General features: G+C 46.3%; 1 protein-coding gene across 1 annotated transcript in view; it reads left to right on the forward strand.

The window, feature by feature from the left end:
• Positions 1-3,159: 3,159 nt before the first annotated feature.
• The window catches only part of LOC102842443 (oxytocin receptor-like), a 35,242-nt gene continuing 19,616 nt past the window's right edge, over positions 3,160-18,785 (forward strand). Inside the window, exon 1 of the mRNA XM_006851575.1 lies at positions 3,160-4,069. Coding sequence (XP_006851637.1) covers positions 3,160-4,069 — 910 coding nt within the window. The remainder of the gene's footprint in view (positions 4,070-18,785) is intronic.

Here is an 18,785-nt window from a genome sequence, read left to right on the forward strand (position 1 = left end):
ACCCATTCTTTGCAGTGCTCTTCATAATTTGTCATGATCCACACAATTGAAAGCCTTTGCATAGTCAATAAAGCACATGGCTGCTTTCAGCCATGATCCATCTAATGTCAGCATTGATATCCCTCGTTCCACATTCTCTTCTGACTCTGGCTTGAATTTCTGGCAGCTCCCTGTTGATGTACTGATGCAACTGCTTTTGAATATTCTTCAGCAAAATTTTACTTGCATGTGATACTAATGATATTGTTTGATGATTTCAGTAAATAACCCTTCTCTTCCCTGCCTGAAATTTAGATACACTCAGAAATAAAAGAGGGGCCATGGAGACCAAACTATCACTTGATTTTTTTTCAGATAAGGCTGTTACAGGATTTAGCTATTGCATGAGACCAAATGGTCCTGCTAAGTGAATCCCGCAGCAAGCAGCTTCACCCACCATACAAAGACCTCCCAGGACTAGGTAGGCCTCCCCACCATGGGGAAGAACAGACTGCTTGGATAACAAGTCTCTTCCAGGAGAAAAGGGCAGGCTGGGAATGCATTTAATACATTTTAAAGAGCCTTGCTGATTTTTTAATCCTGGCTTTTTTTCCCCCCAACTTAATTTTGGCCACTGTAGATTAAGCCATAAATGATTCTGGAATAGAAAAGGAGAATGGTAACCATGGAATGAGAAAAAAAAAGTGTTTTACCTCCTAGAATTAACCTCGCAGATGGCTTAGATCACAAAACTTCAGAAAACCACAAGGATGGAACCTCAGCCATTAGGTATCTTGATCAGTCTGTCCATTTTATACATGGGGAAACTGAGTCCCAGGGAGAAGAAAGGACTTGCTCAAGGTCACATAATCTTCAATTTAGGGTTCTGTTTATTTAAATCTATCATTTAGGTGATACATAATATTAATTAATATTATGACACACTCTCTAGGGCAAGAAAAATATACATTTTGCCTCTGATACCTGGAAGACCTTCCCAGGCCCACCCTGGAAGAATGCTGACTTAAACAGAATCCTGGGGTCACAGCCCTGTAACAGTTTACCCCAAGGATGCCTTGGCACAGGGCTATAATCGTAAATTCAGGAAACCCAGTCCTTGCCTAATTCAATTCTCTCTGCGTAATTAAAGAGGGAGAAGTGCAATGTCAGGAGGAAATATGCATTTAATACATTTTAAAGAGCCCTGCTGATTTTTTAATCCTGACTTTTCCCTATCCCCTGACTTAATTTTAGTCACTGTAGATTAAGTCACATAAATGATTCTGGAATAGAAAAGGAGAAAAGTAGCTGAGAAACTGTCCTTAACGTTTCATCTTCCCCTGGCATCATTTTAGATTTTAATTTTTAATCTTGGCAAGGATGTGCAAGAGGTTTCAGGCTACCAATGAGCAAAATCGTTTTAAAATTAACAGACAGATTCTTTTTTTCTTTCTTCCCCTAAAACTACCAACGAATGAAGACCTCTCCCTGTGCTGATTAGAATGGAAGGCATTTCTAATTACTCATTAGCGGAATGCAAACAAAAATATTCCAAAGCAAGTTCTTATTTGAATTCACTTCTAAATCCATTACATTAAGCTGCTGGGGGACTAGCAGGAGACTGGCAAGGAAGCTCTGTCTTTAACCCCAGGGAAATTTCAGTTAAATGCTTTTGTAACATCATCACCATCTACTCAGGGGAAAACATCACCATTCAAACCTCCTATTTGCCTCAGAGTCTGGAGCCGCTACACCAAGAAAGGAAGAAACCAGTTGCGTTATTTATGAGCTCCTTCCCTTAGTAGTTTTGAACCACCATGAGCTAAGCATGTTTGTTACTGCTCTGGAGCGATCACTGGGGGCGTTAACCACGCTCCGCCGAGGTCGGCCTCCCACGCCCCCTAGCGGACCGGTGTGGTGACGCAGCTCCAGCTTCTGACTGCAGAAAAGCCGGCCACCAGCAGACAGCGCCACATCCCGACGCTGTCCACTTGTGGGAAGCCTCGGCAGCGCTCCTCGCAAGCCTTCTGAATCCATCCGGCGCCCAGCCAGGTTGCGGGCGAGGGGATTCTAGCCGAGGAACCAGGGTTTGAGACTACTGCATAACGTCACACTGGGAGCTACCAGCAGCTGCCTGGACCTGAGCCCGGCAGGCGCACGCGTCTTTGGGGCGGTCAGCGGCAGTGCAACTTCCCTAGGGAGCCAACTTTAAGGGCCAGCCTGCGGATTCGGTGCAGGTAGTTGGGTGCTGAGCGTGTGTTGGGAGCATGGCTAGCGCTGCTGGGGCCGTCGGGATCAGAATTGGTGTTGGTGAGGTGCCCTGCACTCTTGGCTTCTGCGAGCGCACGGGTTGTTCTGAGAGATTGTAAAGTCACTGTTCCGGACCGAAGCGCCGAGCCCTTGAGTTCCTGAACCTTCGAGGCTGCTGGGTTGGGAGGATCTCCGCGGTTAGTGTCTAGTCCAGAAGTCCTGGAAACCGGGGTTAGATAGGTATTGAGTTAGGAGGGACAGCTGGACAGGTGTCCTCGGAAGTGGCTGTTAAGAAGTTCAGAGGATGCTGCCTGAGCGTCTTAGAAACAGGAGGTTGAGAAGAGGTGGGGGGTGAGGCAGGTCATGGCTTAGGGGTTCCCAGGCAAGCGGCTGTTTAGGAATCTCCTGAGGACATAACTAGAGTGTCTATTAGGGGAGGTAGCTGGTTTGGGGTTGCTGTGGGCAGTGGCTGTGTGGAGAGCTCCTAGCCAAGGTAGCTAGTTTGGGAATCGTTGGGGTAGGTGCCTGGGTTGGCAGTTCCAGTCCTGGAGGAAGGTGTCTGATTACGACCCCTTTCTGTACTCCATTGGAGGGGGCTGAGTATCTTAAGGAGAAGGCGGTGGCTCAGAAGAGGTATCCCAAACGAACATTCCTGGGGTAGTGGAAGAACAATCTCAGGGCCGACAATTGTGTCTTGGGGTCCAGATGATTTGGGTTTCCTGGGAAGGGGAACTCTGCTTCACACAGGCGTCCGGAGAGAAACAGGGCCTCCTCCTCACTCTTTCCTGGTTTGTTTCAGGGTTAGACGCAGCAGACCTGTCCATAGGTCTGGGGAAGTTGGAGCTCCAGGCACCCCGCAGGCAGTCAGGACTGCGCATCTGGCCCTGCCCGGCCGCGCCCCACCTTAAAGGGCGCACGGAGGCCAAGATCATGGAGGGCGCACTTGCAGCCAACTGGAGTGCCGAGGCGGCGATCAACGCCAGTGTGGCTCTGCCCGGGACCGAGGGCAACCTTACGGCTGGGCCGCCGCGCCGCAACGAAGCCCTGGCGCGCGTGGAGGTGGCCGTGCTGTGCCTCATCCTCTTCTTAGCACTGAGCGGTAACGCGTGCGTACTGCTGGCGCTGCGCACCACGCGCCACAAACACTCGCGCCTCTTCTTCTTCATGAAGCACCTTAGCATCGCTGACCTGGTGGTGGCAGTCTTTCAGGTGCTGCCGCAGCTGCTGTGGGACATCACCTTCCGCTTTTATGGGCCCGACCTGTTGTGCCGCCTAGTGAAGTACCTGCAGGTGGTAGGCATGTTCGCCTCCACCTACCTGCTGCTGCTAATGTCGCTAGACCGCTGCTTGGCTATCTGTCAGCCACTGCGCTCCTTGCGCCGCCGTGCTGACCGCCTGGCCGTGCTGGCCACGTGGCTCGGCTGTTTGGTGGCCAGCGTGCCGCAGGTGCACATCTTTTCCCTGCGTGAGGTGGCCGACGGCGTCTTTGACTGCTGGGCGGTCTTCATCCAGCCCTGGGGTCCTAAGGCCTATGTCACGTGGATCACACTCGCTGTCTACATCGTGCCAGTCTTCGTGCTCGCCGCTTGTTACGGCCTCATCAGCTTCAAGATCTGGCAGAACCTGCGGCTTAAGACGGCAGCGGCGGCGGCGGACACGGCCACAGGCGGCGTGGGGCTCACGCCTCTGGCGCGCGTCAGCAGTGTCAAGCTCATCTCCAAGGCCAAGATCCGCACCGTTAAGATGACCTTCATCATCGTGCTGGCCTTCATTGTGTGCTGGACGCCCTTCTTCTTCGTGCAGATGTGGAGCGTCTGGGATGCAGATGCGCCCAAGGAAGGTAGCTCGCAGAGGGAACCAGGAGAAGGGAGCGTGGCGGGACGCCAGTTCAGCTGCCGCCACAGGATGTCCAAGGTTCTAGGGAGAACCTTGGAGAGAATCAGCGGGTTTTGGAATCGGGTAGAGCTGGCTTTAAGTTTTGGCTTATCATCCACCAGCTAAGTGACTTTGGGCACACTACTACCTCCCAGAACCACATATGTCTCTTCTGTGTTTTTGTGTTAGCAGTACCAGGGCAGTAGGGGGATGTCCTGAGAAAGATGCAAGTAATACGCTGGGCAGCAAGGTCGGCGGTTCCAACTCACCAGCCTCCCCTTGGAAAACCTTCCCACAGGGTCACTATGAGTCAGAACCGACTCGAGGGCATTTAACAACAACAAAGTCCTTAGTATAGATCTTGGGCTAATTATGGGGTTCAAGACAAGGTAACTGATGAACAGAAACACTTATCTCAGTTAGCATGTGGTGGAGGTAAATTTCAAAACCCAGCCTAAACTCAAACCCCTTCCACTTTAAGAGGCTTCCAAGTTATGCTCTCTCTGCCTCAATTCAAAGGGTTTGGTTTGGATAGGGGTAATCAAGGAAGGTGGGTGATTCGTACAACCAAGCACCTGGATGATACCTGGTAGGGTGCTGAGCAGAGGTGAAGATGAATTCCTTAGAAAAGTGGAGGCTAGGAGCCCTTCCTGGTAGAGAGGAGAATATAAAAGGCCGCAGGAAGACTGGAGACTTTCAGCACCTGGGGTACACCTGCTCTGGGAATGGGGAAAGGGAAGGAGCGGGACTCCAGGTGGGCAGAACTGGCTGCCCATTCCTTCTCCGCCCCTGGCTGGCTGTCCCTTGTTGTTGGCTGGTTGTAGAGTTTGGAAGGTGTTGGGAGGCAGGGTGGAGATTAGGATTGGGGATGGGGGCAGGGGATGGTTTTGGGGAAACAAAGAGCACCCCAGGGCTTGAGACTGGAGATCCAGGCAGCTCCCCCCACCCCACACCCCTCAGTCCAGAAGTTCATTTGGAAAGAGGAGGGGGGATGGTTGGTGTTGGCACTGGGAATGATGAGAATCTCAAATGCTTACAAGGAAGGACCAAAGGTTGTGTTTTCACCTTTCCTGTCCTTGAGATACATCTTTTCTGGGTATGTCTACAGTTGCTCCCAACAGTCTCAAATTCAAGACCACTGTTGAAACTGAAATCAAAATCCCAGCCTTGTTTCAGTTTGATAACTTTGCTCCCTTCCTGAAGCCCTAGACTGCTCTGGCTTTTCTGAGCTTTCTCTTATTAGTCCAGTGTTTTCTATTGTGGCCAGGTCACTTGCCATACCATATTTCTTGAGTGTCTGTGGTGGATAAGGACTGCTCAGAGCATGCGAGGAGGGAATAGGGCTGGGCACAAGCCAGCGGAGACTGTTTCTAAGTGAGGCATCCAGCCACACTTGTTTACTTGGCAGTATTGGAAGAAGGTAGACCCAGGTATTTGAGCAGACTCAAATACCAGCTGTGAGGAAATGAGAAGGATGTTTAGAGCAGACATGGGGAAGACCTGAGGTCCAGCTCTCCCTCCAGTGAGCCAGCAGTGAATCTTTCTCCCATTTGATTCTTAGTTTCTTAATTTTAGAATGAGCACATTTCAGCATTCAGTTAATTCATTCCACGGATACTCTGAGTTCCTCTACATTCCTTGTCAGCTCTCCTGACTGTGTGTCTCTTTCCCGTCCCCTGTCCTGTGCCTCCTCTAGGGAATCCTTGGTGTCCACCCCCTCTCCTGCTATCCCTTTTCTCACACTTTCTGTCCTCCCTAGAGAATGACATTATATGGTCAACTTATATGTAACTCATTGAATGATGTTTGGTTCTTTTCTACATTTTGAAAGTACTCCAGAGAATTCCCTTATCTAATCTAAAAAACTAAACAGAAATAAATGAAAAAGAGAGTCGCTAAAATGGAAAATAATGGCCTTTATGCATATGTGGTCCCCGAGGACTTCCTAGCAGTTGAGATCTGCAGTAGATCTGCCCAGGCTCAAGGAGTCTGGGATAAATGGACTTTAGGGACATCACACCCTACTTCCGTTTGCTTCTTTGCTAATTCTAAGCAAAGGTCGAGGTGGTGGGAGGATTCACGTGCAAAACCAGAATACCTGCTTGGCATTCTCTACTGGGGGCAGGTCAGCAGAGGAATTTATGATGCTGTTGCTGCCAGTACGGCGTCCCCTGCCGCCCTGAGTTGCCAGGAGCTTGATCTCATCCAAGTTTGAGAGACCTGTGGGGCGCTGCCCTAGAGAGTCAGGATGAGGGTGGACGCAACACTTCCTTGTGCCTACTTGGTATTAATTTATGTAAGTGCCAACCAATAGCAGGCTGGGCCTCAGAAATATGTTTGTAGTCACTCTGGAGGATCTCAGCAAGTCTTATGGAGGGAATAAAAGAGAAATAGTCTCAGGTTACTCAAGAGATTCTGAATGGAAGAGCGGAACACATGCCCAGAATTCACAAGAACTGCATCAGGGTGACTTGCTCAGCTCAGCTCCCAGGGAGCCCACTGCTAACTAGCTGACATGATTCAAGGAAGCCCCTGGGTGGAGCTGGTTCAAAGGGAGACAGAGGGACAGAGGCAAAGGCAGACAATCTTCCTGTCTGTCTGTTTCATCATGAAAACTCCTGGAGGGCTGGCAGCCCATTAAACACTAATGTCAGATAAAAGGCAACAGAGAGGGTGGCAGACCACTCCAGCCAGAACAGCTTGGACCTCCTGGCCCATGGCAGGACCCTAGGTCCCTCCCTCCATCAGTGTGCCCTCTCTCTGGCATCTTCTAGAAGCACAGGTGTTCCTTTTACATGCCTTTCCCTTGAACTCCCTCCCCCTGGCTTTCTCACCCCCTTCGCTCAGCACTCATAACTTCACCACCAAGTCAAGCACCATCAATATGGGCTTAAGATTCATCTTGCTTCAAAAATAACTTGGGGAAAGGCACAAAATTTCAGGTAACAGGGCAAGAAAATAGATATGAGGAAATTGGGATTAAAGAGAGGACAGGCTAGGAAAAGAATAACCGCCCCCCAAACCAAAGCTGTTGTCATGGAATCAATGATAACTTAGGCTGACCCTGTGTTATAGGGTAAAACTGCTCAGTAGGGTTTTCTTGGCTGTCAACTTTACAGAAGTAGGCTGACAGGCTTTTCTTTCCCGGGCTTCAAACTGTTCACTTCCAGCTTGGTGGTGTTGCTGTTTTTAACTGCCATCAAGTCGGTTCCAACTCATAGTGACCTTGTTAGCGTTTCTGAGGAGCAGCTGGTGGGTTTGAACTGCCTACCTTGCGGTTAGCAATCCCATGCTTATCCTATAGCACCACAAGGGAACAAGTTTAGTAGTTGAATGCAAACCATTGCACCATCCAGGGACCTTTGTTGTTGTTAAGTGCCATTGAGTCAATTTTGACCCATAGCGACCCTGTAGAGGGTTTGCAAGGAGCTTAGAAAAATCATGTTGTTTATGTGCACAACAGAATGAAACACTGCCAGGACTTGCCCTATCCTCACAATTGTTGTATTTGAGTCCATTGTTGCTACCGTTTTGTCAATCCATATTATGGAGATTCTCCTACTTTTTGTTGGCTTTCCACTTTACCAAGTATGATGTCATTCTCCAGAGACTGGTCTTTGCTGATAACATGTCCGAAGTATGAGAGACGATGTCTCACTACACTTGGTTCTAAGGAGCAGTCCAGATGTACTTCTTCCAACACAGGTCAGTGTTCTTCGCCAACACTGTAATTAATCCAAATGCTTCGATTCTTCTACAGTCTTCTGTATTCATCATCCAACTTTTACCTGCATATGAGGCAATTAAAAAAATATGGCTTGGGTCAGTCAAACAAACCTTTGTCATCAAAATGACATCTTTGCTCTTTAACAATTTAAGGAGATCTTTAGTAGCAGATTTACCTAATGTAATGCATTAATTTATTGACTGCTGCTTCCATGAGTGTTGATTGTGGATCCAAGCAAAATGAAGCCTTCGAACCTCAATTTTTTTCTACATTTTATTTGTTTATTATTATTGTTAATGGTCCAGTTGTGAGAATTTTTGTTTTCTTGATGTCTGAGATGTACTCCATACTGAAGACTATATAGTCTTTTATCTTCATCAGTAAGCACTTTAAGTCTTTTTCACTTCCAGCCGTTAACAAGTCTTCCTCTAATCCTGATACCACCTTTTTCTTCATATAATCCAGTTCTGGGATGATTTGCTCAGCGTACAGATTGAATAAGTATGATGAAAAACTACAACCCTGGTGAACACCTTTCCTGATTATAAACCATTCAATGTCCCCTTGTTCTGTTTGAATGACTGCCTTTTGGTCTATGGGTCTATGTACAGTTTCCTCATGAGCACAATGGAGTGTTTTGGAATATACATTCTTTATAATGTTATTCACATAATTGAATGCCTCATCGTAATCAGTAAAAGTCAGTAAAGCACAAGGAAACATATTTCTGGTATTCTCTGTTTTCAGCCAAGATCCATCTGACGTCAGTAATGATATCCCTCACACCACATCCTCTTCTAAATCCAACTTGAATTTCCAACAGCTCCCTGTCGATGTACTGGTGCAAGTTTTAAAAATTATCTTCAGCAAAATTTTACTTGCATGTGATATAATGATATTGTTTGATGATTTCCACATTCCAATGGGTTACTTCTCTTTAGAGTGGACACAAATATGGATCTCTTCTAATCAGTTGGCCAGGTAGCTCTCTCTCCATATTTCTTGGCATAGATGAGTGAGCAACTCCAAGTCTACATCAGTTTGGTGAAATACTTCAATTTGTATTCCATTAGATCCTAAAGCCTTGTTTTTTGCCAATGCCTTTAGTACAGCTTGGACTTCTTTTCATATCTCGGTTCTTGATCATATTTTTGAGTATTGATCAATTATTTTTGGTATAGTGACGCTGTATTTCTTCCATCGTCTTTTGTTGCTTCCTGCATTAATCAGTGTTTTGCCCATAGAACCTTTCAATATTGCAACCCAAGGCTTGAAATTTTCTCTCAGTTCTTTCAGCTTTAGGAATGCTGAGAATGTTCTACCCTTTTGGTTTCCAAAGCTGCCCTTTGAAGTTTTCTTTTCGGTTCTTTCATTTCATCATGTCTTCAATTCCCTATAGCTATTTAAAGTTCAAGTTTCAAAGTCTCTTCTGACAACCATTTTGATATTTTCTTCCCATCTTTTTAATGACCTTTTGTTTTCTTCATGGTTGGTGTTTTTCATGTCTTCCCACAGTTCTTCTGGTCTTTGGCCATTAGTATCTAATGCATCAAATCTGTTCTTGAAATGGTCTTTCTCTGTATTCTGGAAAGATATATTTTGACTCTTGTGGAGTTGTATTTATTTTCTTCAGCTTCAGCCTAAACTTGTATATGAGCAAATGATGGTCTGGTCTGTCCCACAGTTGGCTCTTGGCCTTGTTTTGACCGATCCTATTGAACTTCTCCTTTATCTCTTCCCACAAATGTAGTCAATTTAATTCCTGTGTATTCCATCTGGTGAGGCCCAGCTGTATAATCGCCTTTATGTTGTTGAAAAAAAGATGTTTGCAATAAATAAGCCATTGGTCTTGCAAATTCTATCGTGCAATCTCCAGCATCATTTCCAATTTAGGAAAATATGTTAAGGCCATATTTTCCAACTACTGATCCTTCCTCTTTGTTTCTAACGTTCACGTTCCAATCAGCAGTTATTATCAATGCATTTTGATGGCATGATTGATCCATTTCAGACTGAAGAAGTTGGTAGCATTCTTCAATTTCATCATCACTGGCTTTCATGGTTGGTGTATAAATTTGATAATAGTAGTATTAACTGGTCTTCCTTCTTGTTGTTGTTAAGTGCCATCAAGTCAATTTTGACTCATAGTGACCCTGTATAGGGTTTCTGAGGAGCAGCTGGTGGGATTGAACTGCCGACCTTATGATTTGCAGTCCAGTACTTATCCTACATCACTACACCAGGTCTTTCTTCTAGGCATATAGATATTATCCTATCCAGACAGCATTGTGCTTCAAGATAGATCTCAAAATGCTCTTTTTGATGATTAATGTGACATCATTCCTCTTCAATTTGTCATATGTGGACCATATGGTTGTCTGATTCAAAATGGTCAGTACCAGTCCATGTCGTGACACTAATGCCTAGAATAAATATTGATCTTTCTGCATTCAATTTCTTTTTTTTTTTTTTTAATGTTTTATTGTGAATTATGTAATAGTTTACATGGGAGAACATTAGTTTTACATTCAACCTATCGTATATCATTTCATTGCTATGGTTACAATCCCCTCCATGCATCACCAACCAACCAAAGGGTATACACTACAAGCCTACCCCCTGGTCCTCAGAACACAGCTCCTCTCCCTCTCTGGGTCTGAAGTCCCCAACTGCTCCATCTCTCCACGTCTTTGTCTCTGCCTCCATCTCAGGCATTACTGCTTCTCTGGGTAGGGTACCACTCTCTGCTCTTCTCCCTTGATGGTCCCAGGGACCTCCGCTCCTATGCTGAAAAGTTAATCACTCCCCTCCTTGCTACAAAATGTCTACCTTTATATTTCCAACCATCACAAGCAGTCCTGATAATAAGTATTCACTATTGTATCACAAGAGACCTATCCACATTTCATTTCATCAGCCCTGCCTAGACAGATTGGATACTACTCAGTGGAGATTTTACCTTCTTTCATGCCCTCTGAATCTAGGTTCCCTCTTGAAAGCTTGTAAGCCAGTCACTTCTTGCCTTTGTAGGCAGCCCCCCTCCCCCCATTTTGGGTAGCCAACGTCCAAGTTTCTCATCCCTGTCTACTCTGTGTATGGAGGGGGTAGGACTGATCCTTGCTGTAAGGATTCGTTCCCTCTTTTGAGCTACTGCATCCATAGATGTAGGTCAGGTTCATCAAATTGTGTCAGATTACTCTTTTTTCCTCTTCTTTCTTCTTCTGGTTGAGCTGTGATCATCCAGTCATTGAAGCCAAGTCAAGTGGGTATTATCTGCAAGTGTGGGTGTTCTTGTGCATATGCCCTCTCTTCTTATCAGCTGGACGCTTCACTCTCCACTCTAGTCCTCTGTGGCTGTGTCACTGACTCTGGGCCCAAGAGTCCCCAGGTCTTGCCACACTGCTGGCCAACCAGGTCTCCACCCGGGTTCACAGGAGTCTATTGAACATTGTAGGGCTTAGCTTGCAGCTTCATTGCTGTTTTTCCCTTCCCCTTATCAGTGACGAGCGTGATCACCAATCAGAGCATGCATTCCCATTGAGTCTTAGTCTTAGAAGGGGGTTCTATTTCATTTTTGATGACATCCAATTTTCCTAGGTTCATACTTCATGTATTTCATGTTCTGACCATTAATGGATGTTTCCAGCTATTTCTTCCCATTTTGAGTTGTGCCCCTTCAGCAAATGAAGGTCTTGAAAGCTTTGCTCCATTCACACCATTAATGTGAACTCTACTCTGAAGTGGCAGCTCTTCCCCAGTCATATTTTGAGTGCCTTCCAACCTGAGTGACTCATCTTCTGGCACTGTATCTGACAGTGTTCTGCTGCTATTCATTCGTAAGGTTTTCAGTGGCAAGCCATTCAGAAGTGGTTCGCCTCTCCTTCTTCCTAGTCTGTCTTTGTCTAGAAGCTCCACTAAAACCGATGCATCATGGGTGACCCTGCTGGTATTTAAAATACTGGCGGCATAGCTTCCAGCATCACAGCAACAGACAAACCACTGCAATATGACAAACTGGCAGACAAGTGGTGGAGGAAAATAATAGTAATATAATAATAAAGAACCTACTGATGCCGACAGAGTAGAACTTCCCCACATGTTTTCTGAGGCTGTAAATCTTTGCGGGAGCAGATAGCCCTCATCTTTCTCCCACAAAAGGACTGGTGGGTTTGAACTACCAGACTTTCATTTGGCACCACAATGCTTAATCTGCGGCACCTCCTAATAGTGATATTAGTAGGACCAATAACAGTGATATTGATGTATATCTATATCATGTATATCCTGTACATGTATAGGTCGCTGCACCTTGGCTCTGAGACTCACAAGCGCCAAGCAAACTCTCAGTTTTAGTATTTCCATTGTCTAAAAAAACACCAAAATTCAGTGTGAGAAAAAGTCAAAACAAAACCAAGAGAAGCATCCTAGTGATTTCAGGAGGTCAGCCCCTCAAGGCATTCAGACTGCTTCTGGGGACCTTGATTTGGTGGACCTAGTAAAGGGGATTTCCATAGAAGGGTGTTGTTATTGTTGTTGTTAAGTGCCGTCGAGTCGGTTCTGACCCATAGCGACCCTGAACAGGGTTTCCGAGGCTGTAAATCTTTACGGGAGCAGAAATCCTCATCTTTCTCCTGCGGAGCCACTGGTAGTTTCGAACTGCTGACCTTGTGGTTCACAGCCCGATTCATAATCACTACGCTACCAGGTTGGCGAGCTTAGTATGTATCCTTCAGAATCGATTTCCACAGACATAGGTTGCTACCAACCCTCTCTCTCCTTTGAACCCAGTGGAGTCTGCTTTACTGCTAATCCCAGGATTTGTGACTGAAGGTAGTTCTTACTGTAGGGAGGTTCTGACCCTGGGGTGTTCTGACCCAGGGGTGGTTAGGAAGGAGATGAACAATGAAATGGGAGTTAAGAGGGGAGAGGAGAGTGTGTTTGCTTTCCCAGGGGTTGATTGATGCTGGTTGGACTCATGTATCTGTCTCTAGTTTTCCCTTTCCAGAGTCTTCTCTGTGATGTGTCCATTCCAGGGGGGCAGGTGGTTATGTGTGGTATGGTGGACCACCTGTCCACACCAGAAGGCCAAGTGCAGTAGCTGTCTATTAGCCCTTTTCAGATGTCTGGGAACCTAGAGAAGAAATTTCTGGACTTAAAAAACCAAAATCAGTCTCATTCACATTTTGTAGATACACCACATCTGTCTTTTGGAATAATGTTCTTTTCTCTCAAACGTGTTGATTTCTACTGGAGCAAGAACATGCCCAGATATGACCTGGAACCTCCACCGAACAGGGTTTGGGAAGGATGGAGGCCCTGTCTAGTTGGACGGGAGGGAAGTTGCCTGTAGACCTGACCCAGCCAATTAGCACCTGCAGAAGTCCTGTGTTTGGCTTGACTCTGCCACTTCCTCCTGTGTGTCCTTGAGCATATTGCTTCACCTCTCTGAGCTTCAGCTTCCTCCTCTGTCTGAGGACAGCAAAGCCCACCCTACATGTTGTCTTGAGAATTCAATGACCCATGACACCTAGGGACACATGGTAAGTGTCATCCTTCTGTCTGCACACCCCTCATTTCTACTTTTTAAAGGTTTTGCTTGCATCCTTCCTTGAGACTGACTTTGAGGCTCTCTGCAGTTATTCCTGGTCGAGCAGATGGGCCTTTTTCTCTCTAGATCTTGGCTGGAGAGGATGGGGAGGTAACAGCTGAACTTACTAGAGAATAGGTGGGGTGTCCAGGGAAGGCTGTATGTGCAGGAGAAGCTTGTAATGGCCAGAGAGGTGGACCATGAGGTCTGTGGTGACGGGGACCCACCCTGTCCTGTTTACTGATGTGTCCCCAGTGCCCAGCACAGAACAGACATCCACAGGGATACAATCAATGTTAGCTGAACAAATATCTGGAATGTGGGAGGAGGAGATGGTCCGAAATGCTTAGGGATGGGTGTGTAGACTTGGATTCAGAGTAGAAACATACAACAACAGACCAAAGTATTGAGTGCCCTGTCACTGGGAGTAACCAAATGCTTCTCAGGGGGTGTTAGAATGCACTGGAGAATGCTTCCCCATCTGTAAAATGAGCTTCCCAATCCCTCCCTATTTCTGCAAAACTATGTACCCTCTTGCTTGGATCAACCATCAATACTCATGAAAGCAGAGGTCAGGAAATCAAACAAGGTATTGCATTGGGCAAATCTGCTGCACAAGACTTCTTTAAAGTGTTGAAGAGCAAAGATGTCAGCTTGAGGACTAAGGTGCGCCTGACCCAAGCCATGGTATTTGTAATAACCTCACATGCATGCGAAAGCTGGATAGTGAATAAGGAAGACTGTAGAAGATTTGATGCTTTTGAGTTATGGTGTTAGAAGAGAATATTGAAAGTGCTATGGACTGCCAAAAGTAAAAATAGGGCTGTGTTAGAAGAAGTACAACCAGAGGGCTCCTTGGAGGCCAAGATGGCAAGACTTCGTCTCTCATACTTTGGACATATTATCAGGAGGGACCAGTCACTGGAGAAGGATATGTTTGGTAAAGTGGAGGGTCAAAGAAAAAGAAGAAGACCCCCAATGAGATGATTGGCACAGTGGCAGCATCAATGGGCTCAAGTGTAGCAATGATTGTGAGGTTGGCCCAGGATCAGGCAGTGTTTCATACTGCTGTGCATAGGGTTGCTATATAAGTTGGTACTGACTTGATGGCACCTAACAACAACAACAATGTACTTTCCAGAGTAGTCTGCTTGCTACCTGCCCAAGGAAGCTGGGTTTGAGCAGGACTGGCCCAGGCACCCTGGAGAACAGTGGCAAAGGGTGGACAAGAGGGAAGTGTTCATTCTTGGTCAGAAAAACATCTGAAGCTTGGCCTACTGGCCAGAAATTGCAATGAGATGGACGGTTAATGACCATGCTCTTGTCTGATAAGCAATTGTGGGTTCTTTTATGTTCTTGGCCTATGTTAATAGTCTACCTTTAGGCTTCTGACTTAACTTTTTTTTTTTTTTTAAAGACTTGATTAATAGCAATACAAATCTTCCCTTTGGATGGCAGTCTGAGTGGGTTGGGGAAAGAGAGTGAGAGGGTAGAGCAGAGAAGAAGGTGTGGGAGGGTCTTGAATGGGAGTGGAGCAGACCTCACTTTTGGTGCTTTTAGAGACCAGAGGGGCTGAGCTCAACCTGGGACGTTGTTTGCGTTGTCTGCGCTTTCAGATGGCTGGCCACCTATGACTCCACCCCTTGCCCTGGCAAAGAGAACCACAGCCTCACTCCCAAGGAGCTGAAGCAGTATGGGGCCTGAGCTGACTCTGCTAAAAAACCCAAGAGAGGGCACAGAGAAGTGGCAAGAGTCTCCTTGAGAGTCTTGATCTTGTTGCCACCTGTGTGACTGTAAATGTGCCTCTTGATGGTCTCTGGGCATCTATCATTCCTATCTGAGCAATGAGTATAGTAATGTGTGGAGTCAACAGTGGGATTCATTAATAATAATAGTTTGCTGAGCGCTGTGTACTAGACCCTGCGCCACGTACCTTTGACAGCATGTCTGTATAGGATTTCCAAGACTCTAGATCTTTATGGTAGCAGACAGCCTCAAATTTCTCCTTTGGAGTGCCTGATGGGTTTGAACTGCACCAAACCTCAAACTCACTGCCGTCAAGCTGCTTCCAACTCACAGAGACGCTGCAGGGTTTCTGAGGCTGTGAATCTTTGCAGGAACAGACAGCCTCACCTTTCTCCAGGAATGACTGGTGAGTTTCAACTCCCAGGCTCATTTTAGCAGTTCAGTATTAGCCGATACACAGGAGGAAGAATTTTGGAGTTTTGGTAACGAGTCTGCTATTTCAGTGGGGGAAGAATCAGCAAGGCTGGTGATGTGAAGACAAGAGTGTTGGGAGGTGAAGAGAAGCTAAGGTGTCACTTGGAAGAGGGGTAGGAAGGCTCTACCTGGGGTTTTAGAAGTGCCTTGATTGAGGGGTGGATGGGAGAGAGGTATAAACAGGTGATCTTCAGTATCACAGCCCAAGGCTGTCTGTAACTCTGTAAGCCTGAATCCTGCCTCTAAGGGGCAGCCTGGGGCAGTGCCTCCTGTGATGCTCAGCAGGGCCCTGGTGCCTCCTTCCTTCTCCCAAATATCTACAGTGGCTCTGGCCTCTGCCCTCCTGGGTCTCTCTTGCCTATTCAGTGTCTCTCTCCACCTGACCCCGATATCTGAGTGTGTACCTAGAGGGAATTGCATTTGGTTTCAGTGATCTTGTTGAGACTGTCTGCTATTTTCATGTTTCAGCTCAATTCAGTCCCCCACTGAGCTCTTATTTACAAGTTCCCTGCTGACAGCCAGGGACAGAGCCCCACACAAGACATAGCCCCCTTTCTCCCCCACCCCCCACAGAGGGATATAAACATAAAGAATGATAATTCAACAGGATGATGTTGCAATAGTTGTTGTTAGGTGCTCTGACTCATAGCAACCTTAAGCACAACAGAACGAAACACCAACCTCACAATCATTACTCTTGAGCCCATTGCTGCTGCCACTGTGCCAATCCATCTCGTTGGGAGCCTGCCTCTTTTTCACTGACCCGCCACTTTACCAAGCATGATGTCCTTCTCCAGGGATTGATCCCTCCGGATGATATAGCCAAAGTATGAGGCAAAGCCTGGCCATCTTGGAGCATTCTGACTGTACTTCTTCCAACACATTTTTTTTTGTTGTTCTTCTGGCAGTTCATAGTACTTTTAATATTCTCCTCCAATACCATACTCAAATGCATCAATTCTTCTATGATATTCCTCATTCACAGTCCAACTTTCACACGTATATGAGGCAATTGGAAATACCGTGGCTTGGGTCAGGCATACTTTAGTCGTCAGACTGACTTCTGTTCTCTTGAACATTTTAAAGAGGTCTTGTGCAGCAGAATTGTCTAATGTAATATGCCATTTGATATCTTGACTGCTGCTTCCATGAGTGTTAATAGTGGATCCAAGCAAAGAAGTCTTTGACAACTTAAGCCTTTTCTTCATTTATCATGATGTTATTTATTGGTCCAGTGGTGAGGATTTTATTTCTGTATGTTAACAAAGGTAGAATTTATTTATTTATCATGTACTATGAGGGCACTTAACAACAACAACATGAGCGCCCCAGGAGTCCTGGTGTGGTGCTGTGGGTTAATGCACCAGACTGCATAGCCGTTTGAAAATGCAAGATCTGTGGTTCAAGCTCATCAGCTGCTCTTCAGAAACCCTATACAGGGTTGCTATGGGTCAGAACCGTCTCGATGGCACTTAACAACAACAAAAAATGGGGGCCCCACAGAGCCATTGTTGACTCTCGCTGGGAAAATCAAGAGGGTTTCAAAGAGGAAGCAACATTTGAAAAGGGTTTTGAAGGATAAGTAAGAGTTGGCCTTTCAAAAAAAGCAGATGGATGTGGACATTCCATGTGGAGACCATTGGACAGTTACTTCGGGCCCACTGATTATACTTTGAGTTGTTGTTGTTGTTAAGTGCCATTGAGTTGGTTCCAACTCATAGCGGCCCTGTGTAGGATTTCCAAGGAGCGGCTGGTAGGTTTGAACCACTGATCTCGTGGTTAGAAGTCCAGTGCTTATCCTACAGCGTCACACTGTAACTCCTTTTTTACCCAAACCCTCCATTAGCCTTTACACATGACTCAAACTGACTGTAGGTAGGGTCCTGTGGTTCCTCACAGGGTATGGGAGAGCTGGTTGTTTGTAGTAATGTCCCAGTTTCTCTGCATCCAGTATGTGGTTTTCCTCAGACACTGATCAGTGTGTCTAGCATGTCCCCCCTATTTCAGCAGTGATGTAATTGTTGGTTACCGTGGAGTCAGCGCTAACTCATAGTGATCCATTTACAAGAGAACAAAACTGTTTCTAGGTCCTGCAACATCTTCATAATCGTTGTCTGTCTGAGCCCATTGTTGCAGCCACTGTATTCTGAGTGTCTTCCAACCTAGGGAGGAGCCCTGGTAGCATAGTGGTTCACGAGCTGAGCTGCTAACCGCAGCTAGTGGGAGAAAGTAGTAGTTAGTGGGAGAAAGATGAGGCTTTCTGCTCCTGTAAAGATTTATAGCCTTGGAAACCCTGTGCAGGGTCACTATGAGTCGGAACCGACTCCATGGTACTTAACAGCAACAACATAGGGTTTCCGAGGAGCAGCTGGTGAGCTTGAACCACCAGCCTTGCAGTTCAAAGCGACTTTGCAGTCTGATACATTAACCCACAGTGCCACACCAGGACTCCATATTTGTTGTTAAGTGCTGTTAAGCCGATTCCGACCCATAGCAACCCTGTATAGGGTTTCCAAGGAGCAGCTGGTGATCTTGAACCACCCACCTTGCAGTTCAAACGGCTTTGCAGTCTGGCGCATTAACCCACAGCGCCACATCGGGACAGTAATTAACCATTTTTATGTAAAAGGCCTTTCTTAAACTTTATAGGAATAAGAGGATTAGAACTAGTTCTGATACCATAAGGAGGAGACCTTCTATCAAGCAAGTGTTGATAGACTTGATTTGATACAGGCTTGAAATCAACCATATGTCTTTGAATTAATTGTATGTGAAACGTATTAGCTGCCTTAGGAACCAAACAGCCCAGAAAGGCTGTGGCCAGCTGCTGATCAGCTGTTCTGGGCTAATTTGGGCCAGCGAGCGGGTAGGGAGTACTGGGAAATCTGAACAGGCAAGTTCTTGCAGCTTGAGTCAAGCCAGGCTAAGAATCTCAGCTCATACTGTCCTCCTGCGGCCCTCTGCCTCCCACCCCTTCATGAATCATGACTCTGTGGAACTACAATGTTGTTTCTCATCTTTGAGGGGCACAATTACCCAATGGCTGAGGTTTGCATCAGGTCACCTACTTGGAGCCCTAAGTGGAAGCATGGATGAAAGTCTATGTGTCCCTCTTTCCTCTCTCTCTCTCTCTCTCTCTCTCTCTCT

This window comes from Chrysochloris asiatica, unplaced genomic scaffold (assembly GCF_000296735.1).
Source record: "Chrysochloris asiatica unplaced genomic scaffold, ChrAsi1.0 scaffold00030, whole genome shotgun sequence".
Taxonomy (NCBI): domain Eukaryota; kingdom Metazoa; phylum Chordata; class Mammalia; order Afrosoricida; family Chrysochloridae; genus Chrysochloris; species Chrysochloris asiatica.